Genomic DNA, 6787 nt, shown 5'->3' with positions numbered 1-6787 from the left:
GCTTGCACAGTGTGTCCCATTGCCATTCCCTTCCTGTTTTATAGAGGTCGCTGCTCCCAAGTGCATACATGTCTTCCTCTGTGTTTGTCTAGCATGCTGTGAATGCTCCTGTACGCTGAATAATCAGGGAGCAGAAAATGGAGGATTGACTTTAATCTGTGAAAGTGCTTTAGGTGCTCCCTTCTCCCCCTTGCCGAGAAGGGAGAACATGGCCCAAAGTTTGTAATGGAAGCACTTACCGCTACTACTTATGTTCATATACAAATTTTATACCAAGTTGCACTGCTTTCACATTCTCTGAAAGTACTGGATTTGAAAAGTGCATTTCATGAGACACAACCACTGATCATCCCATAGCTATGAAGTACTTACATGGAGTTTGTGCTGCCAACTCTTTTATAGAAAGGCGGCGAGGAGTCCTGTGGCGCCATGGACTGGCAGACGTGTTAGAGCGTGGGCTTTTGTGGGTGAATATCCACTTTGTCATGCATCTGGCAAGGTGGGTATTCACCCACGGAGGCTTGTGCTCCAGTGCGTCTGTTGGTCTGTAAGGTGCCACGGGACTCTTTGCCGCTTTTACAGATCCAGACTAACATGGCTACCCCTCTGATACTTAACTCTTTTCTAGAAAACTATAGTTCATAGATAGTAAATTGTAGACTCTGGAAACTTGCTATCATTATGATAATATAGAAACAATTCACATTCCTGCTGTCTACAGTTTACAAGCCAATATTACACCAAGATATGGTTAGGAGACGGGAAGAGAAGCACAAGCTAGCAAGTGCATGGTCTTTTAATCAACAGACTGCATAAACCACCACAGAACAATTTAAACAATTTATTTATTTTTGTGTCAGATTTGAAAGTGGTAGTAGAAACAGACATTTGAGAACAGAAAAATATTCAAGCAAAGTTGTACAGGGCCAGTCTAAATATATCATTGGTGCAAACCCAATTGTCACTAATATTCTTGAGAACAAACAGCTGGTGGAACCCCATCACTGGGTCATTATCCACCTAAATAAATAAATAAAATAGTAAGTTAGAAGTAGGACGTATAGCCCACATATCCAAGCCAAACCCCCTCCAACTACTCAAGTCTATTAGCATAGCTTGTATCAAATATCCACTGCCTTTCTTTTCAAGTCTATTCAACTGACATCAAGACACAGCATTAGTGGTATTACCTCACGCTCAAACAGGAATTCTTTTTAATTACAAAACTATTTAAATGCAGTAGCAGAATGCAGTATTTCTAAGACCAACAAGCTTCTCCTTACATACTAGTCAAAGCATTACAGTTTGCCAGTCTCACCTTCAGCTGACCAACCACCATACTAAGTATACAGTTATCAGGCGCTGGTTGGTGATCTTGAGATGTTATGCTGTGTTGGATTTTTTGGAATGGAAGGCTCTGTTCAGGAGGGATTAAAAAAGAAACTCAAACACTAAACATATTAATGCAAGTATTTGACTCCGTTAATATTTCTGCTCCAGCAGTGTACTTGGTACTCTACGTGGTCCCTGATCCAAGAGAGTTAGACATACAATGCAGCTAATACACAAAATACTAATTGGCCATATGAATGTCAAGTCTTAATAGTGCAAACAAAAGCAAATCTGATAGAAAAAAGTCAACGTTTAGTATAGTTAACTATAATATTGTGCTTTAGAAAAGTGTATTATTGTGTCAAGTGAGGGAATGGAAATCCCCCCTGTAACACTGTATAATAATCCTGCTCAATGATCTTGTAGGGAAGACAAATTTTCTAAATATTTCTTTCCTCATATCACAAGACGACCAATTTCCATATGGTCAACTGGCATACAGATCTATGTATGTGATTCTTTAACAACAACAAAAGGATTAGATATTAAGAAAGTTTTAATAAGTGGGTGTTTAAATATGCTGCATCTTAACACTTTTGTACTGTTTACTCAAACTAAAAAGTGACTATTGTAAGAAATGGCAACTTCTTACTCAGTTACTCTTATTTCCCGTGTGTATTCAGAACCCTATCTGCTGAAACTTACCAACAAGTTTAATATGTTTGATTCCGGTTAGCAGAGCAGACCTAGCTAAGAGAGTTAGATTTTATACTGCCTCATCCATCAACAGATCTGTGCATTAAGTTTCAACTACAGGGCCAAATTCATCCCTCAACTACAGTAACAAGGTTTCACAGGCATAACAGAGGGCTGAATTCAGCCTGCAGAACATCTTATTTGTAGGGAAGAGCAAGGAAAGAACTCAGCTTAACTTTGAGGTGCTGGCACTTTGAAAAAATATATTTGACTTGTAAATTAAGCAGATGTTATTGAACGAACATGGAACCTTACAATGCAATTTTAACATCAGTTTCATTGCAGCAATCAGATTTTTTTGAACTCTGAAAAGTTCTGCAACTCAGGTACAGGTGTTCTCTGTACTACCTGTAATCACATGGAAGCGTGCAGGTTTAATTGGTTTTTCAATCCTGAGACAACAAAGCAGTTCAGAGTTTTGTTTTGTTTTGTTTTTTAAAACCACTTTTAACATATACAGAAGCATACCATCAGCTTTTCCATGATGGCTGTTTTTCCTTGGAATTGCTGTCCTTCCCAGGACAAGCAAGAAGCATCTGTCTGAAAAAGAGAACAAAGTGTCTAAGTCATTCATGTCAATGTTACAGAAACGAGGTAAGATTGAAAGGTCTGAGGGATGTAGCCTAAAGCAGTGTTTCTCAACCTTTTTGATACTAGGTACCAGCTTGCTGCCTTCCTAAACTGTGTCAGGGACTGGCACTGGTCCATGAGAAACACTGGCTTAAAGAATCCTAGAGATACACATGAAGCGTTTGGTAATCTAATTTAGTCACTAGCAAATGAGTATTTGTTACAACTGGAAATTATGCAGAACATGACTAATAAGTTATCAAAAATGGTACAGCTTGTGATCAGAAAGGGAGATACTGGCAGAGTCAAGCAAGCTTTCAAGAAGTAGACCCACCCATTCTATTTTTGGCCTAGCTTCTGCCATCACTTACACTAGGGCTGTAGGGTTTTCATATTCAATCCTCACCCCACTTTAAGAACTTCTTTCTGTTTCCCCACAGAGGTCTTAAGAGGGCCTACAGTTCATATGGAAGAATGGCAGAATCAAGTTAAGAAAATTTTAAAAAAGCAAATTTCACCACTTCCCCTTTTAGTTTTTGATGTTTCTTCACTGTGACAGATCTCTCATAGTTCAAGTTCTCCAGCAAGTGAAACAACAACTCCCACTCCCTCGCCCTGACATTTCTGCTACTCAGAAAAATGGATTTTAAAAAAATCCCACAATTGTTGACAGAAGAGAGGAATATTTACCAAGAATCATATTTTATAGGGTAAAATGACAGTTTAAGGAATTAGAATTGGGGGGGATATGTACTTGATTCCATTCTATCCAAGACAGAAACATTGCCTCATACAAACTGTCTTTGTAGTGGAAGTTTGACTACAGAATACGTCAAGCCCATAACTTATCATTTAAAATGATCAATGAGGAAGTTAAAAGTTTGAGCAAAGTCAAACTGATACTTACATAGAGAGCACTTAGCTCTACTCTACTGGTATCAAAACGCTGGTAATAAAGATGCACAAAACTTGTTCCAACTTGCTCCCACATAGGTCTCTCTGCCATTCTTGCTCTTTGTCTAAGTCTGTCTAGAAGGCAAATATTTAGAAGTTTTAAGTCTAAAACAGTGATACTCAGACCGAGGCTGAGGAGCCACAAGTCACTCTTTAATGTGTGTCCTGCAGCTCTCTGCAGCACATATTAAAACACTGATTTAACTAATCAATCAGGATGCTTTTATTATATTAACCAATTTTAGCTGATATATACATCTATCTACACACATGCACACAATATTTCCCCTGCCATACTGTTTAAATATGAGTATCTAGTACTACAGTAAATGAAACAATGAATTCACACTACTGTGGCTCTTTGGGTAATGTAGATTTCTAATTTGGCTCCTGAATCACTGAGGTCTGAGTATCAATGGTCTACAATAATCCTAAATTACCAAGGTCAGTGGAAACTGCAGAGAAAAGAGGAAATAGAAGATAAGAGAACATCTTTTCTGCAGCACACTTGGTGAGAGGGCACAACATTATGTATCATTTTACTTCTTATTTACTATTTGAAGTAGAATGCCACCATAAAGATTCTTTAAGGCAATTCAACTGCCAGTTTAAGTCTCAATTCTGCAGCAAGTTGCTTATGGGTGCCCCCCATGCAAGTGTAGAGTTCCATTGACTTCAATGGGCATCTGGTTGCACAGAGCTCATTGCAGGATTGAGGCCTTAATGCTTTCCATTCTTTTGGTGTGGTCTTGTAAACACATTAACAAGTTTATTTAGCTTCAGTCTTGGGAAACATCCCTCTTAGGCACCCACAAGCCCATCTCAGACCCTTTCATTCTTTAAAAACTTTCTTTCAAGCTCACATCTAAGTTTTTAAAAGAAAGCTAAAACAAGGCACGCTGAGAGACTCTCACATGGTCTATCACAATTTAAAAAAATAAAAATAAGTAGGAGGCTTTACATGCATTACACACAGGTATCTAAATGAAAAGTACACCACAACTAACTAATGGATCTCTGTTCAAGGGGGGCATTTTTGTGAATTTAAACAAAACACACAACTTCTAATTTTCTCTTGCTGCTGTTCATGGATACCCCATTACACTAACATGCACTGCCTATTACCCAAAATGCCCCTCTCCCCCAAACACTAAGAGATCCACCATCTGCACAAGATAGAGGATATGAAAGTTGGATAACTGAAGGTGTGACTAAAACTGAGGCTCTGATTTGACATGTGAAAGACTTTACAGATATAGAGACTCCATAGATTTAAGCCCTAAAGTTCAGTTCTACTGTGAAAAGCATACTTGTTCGTACAGGAAAAAAACGTGTGGAAAGAACGTCTGTTGATGGTAGTAACTTAAGTTTTTGCTGCCCCTTAACAGTTGGACCTGCAGATTCATCAACTCAGAAGGGTTTGTCTACACTTAAAACACTACAACAGGTTCTCCCGTTGGCACAGGTAATCCACCCCCCAAGAGGCAGTAGCTAGGTGGATGGAAGACCCAGCACTGTTTACATGGGAACTTAGGTCGATTTAACAACACTGCTCAAACCAACCTAATTTTCTAGTAGAGACCAAGCCTAAGACTGAGTGAGAAGCAGAATCTCTCCTATTTTAGTGAACAAAAACCCCTGTTTTTTAAAAGTTAGTCGGTTCCGCCTGTGCAACCTCAATAACCACAAGGAGGTTGCATAGACGCCACTGGGAGCAGTTCGGTCCCTAGGATCTTTAGAATGGTGATGACCTGAAGAGCATCAAAGAGCACCGGGGCTAGCAGTTGTTTACCTGTAACCTGAACACACTAGATATGGGGGGAAAAAGAAAAGAAAAGAAAAAAAACCTCGCGTAGTGAGAATGTCAAGTCCCTCTTCAGTGGGGAGCAGCTCTGCGCTCCAGGGGACACCACTAACTTAGCGAAAGAGATTTCAGGTCTTGCTCTCCAGACACTGTATGGGTTTAAGAAAGCGGCTCCCCCGTCCCCGCCTCGCGGTGTGTAAACCCCTTCCCAACAGGGGAAAGGGAGTCGAGCTGGCGGCAGTTTGCCAAGCCAAGCGCTGTGCAGCGCCGGCGAATTTGGCAAAGCCTCCTCTAAGGCAGCAAAAAAAAATCCCTCCCCACCCACATGCTCAGGGGCAGCCTCCAGTCCCCCTCCCTAGCTGGGCGCCCAGGCTGCCTGCCTCCCCCTAGGCTGCACCCAGGCTCAGACCACAGGCGACTAACCCCCCCCAAAAAAAGAAGCAACCAGGCAGGGGGTTGGGGGGGGCGGCCGAGCGCACGTGCAGCCAGAGACCCGAGGAAGGAAAGAGCAAGGGGCACACTCCCGGCACCAGCCGCCACCCATCCCGCCTGCCCTGCCCCGCCCCCAGCGGGTTCCCCCTGCCACGCGACCAGCCTGGGGAAGAAAATGCGCGGCGCCCGCTGAAGCGGCTCGTCCCCAGACTCCGCTCAGCCCAGCCAGCGGCGGCCGCGCGCAACCCGGCGCGCGCCCGCGCGCTCTCACCGGCCGCCCGCTACCTGCGAGCCCGGCTCAGGCGCCCCTGCGCACGTGGTAGTTGGGGCGGGGCTGGCGAGCCGCTAGGTGGCGCCCCGGGGCCGGGTTTGAGCTGCAGTCCGAGGGCCCAGCGGCGGCCGCCCCGTGGGAAGGGAAACTGCGCCCGCCTCTAGCGCCGCTGCTGGGCGAACACCCCCGCGTCAGGAGCGAAACCGATACCGCCGCTCGGGCGCTGATTACCGCGCGCCGGACGGGCTCAGGGCGGGCACGGGGTGCCGCTGAGACGGCGTGATCCAGCGGGCTCCGTGCTGCGGGGCGGTTGGCACGCTTCTCTCTCGGAGTCACGGCTGAATCGGCCTCCTGCGTTGTGCTCTTGGCGCGCCAGCTTTTCTATTAGATCTAAAACTGACCCTGGCCAGGTCTTGTTGTGAGAGATCCAACAGCGCTCTTTACCGGAGTAAAGGTGTCAGGCCCGATGACCTGATTGCGTATAAGTATTCATCTGAAATTTCAACTGGGTAAAGGGCACCTGCATTTCCAATTGGCTATGGAATGGCATCCTTTGAAGTGAGCTGTAGCTCACGAAAGCTGGTGCTCAAATAAATTGGTTCGTCTCTAAGGTGCCACAAGTACTCCTTTTCTTTTTATGGATATTCAGTTACTTGTTATTTTTGTTT

General features: G+C 43.7%; 1 protein-coding gene across 4 annotated transcripts; it reads right to left on the bottom strand.

Annotated features, from left to right (window-relative positions):
• Window positions 1-826: 826 nt before the first annotated feature.
• LOC125632230 (nuclear transport factor 2) lies at window positions 827-6558 on the bottom strand. Of its 4 annotated transcripts, none has more exons than XM_048840065.2 (5): window positions 6351-6558; window positions 3566-3687; window positions 2557-2628; window positions 1319-1417; window positions 827-1020 (listed from the first exon to the last, which is right to left on the bottom strand). In XM_048840065.2, the coding sequence occupies exons 2-5, from the start codon at window positions 3662-3664 to the stop codon at window positions 907-909; spliced, it is 384 nt and encodes a 127-aa protein (XP_048696022.1). In that variant the 5' UTR covers window positions 3665-3687; window positions 6351-6558; the 3' UTR covers window positions 827-906. The 4 variants fall into 4 exon arrangements, with proteins under 4 accessions (XP_048696022.1, XP_048696021.1, XP_048696023.1 ...); XM_048840064.2 differs by lacking the exon at window positions 6351-6558 and adding an exon at window positions 6120-6289; XM_048840066.2 differs by lacking the exon at window positions 6351-6558 and adding an exon at window positions 6134-6289.
• Between the last annotated feature and the right edge of the window lie 229 nt (window positions 6559-6787).

This window comes from Caretta caretta, chromosome 2 (assembly GCF_965140235.1).
Source record: "Caretta caretta isolate rCarCar2 chromosome 2, rCarCar1.hap1, whole genome shotgun sequence".
Classification (NCBI taxonomy): domain Eukaryota; kingdom Metazoa; phylum Chordata; order Testudines; family Cheloniidae; genus Caretta; species Caretta caretta.
The sequence above is the reverse complement of the archived record's forward strand: the minus strand, read 5'-3'. Positions and strand labels throughout refer to the sequence as shown.

Coding starts and splice junctions, on each gene's coding strand:
- LOC125632230 (XM_048840065.2), bottom strand. CDS start 3,664: ATGGCAGAGAGACCTATGTGGGAGCAAGTTGGAACAAGTTTTGTGCAT. Junction 2,629..3,565: donor TAGAGCTAAGTGCTCTCTAT/GTAAGTATCAGT, acceptor TCTCTTTTTCAG/ACAGATGCTTCTTGCTTGTC. Junction 1,418..2,556: donor CCATCATGGAAAAGCTGATG/GTATGCTTCTGT, acceptor CCTCCTGAACAG/AGCCTTCCATTCCAAAAAAT.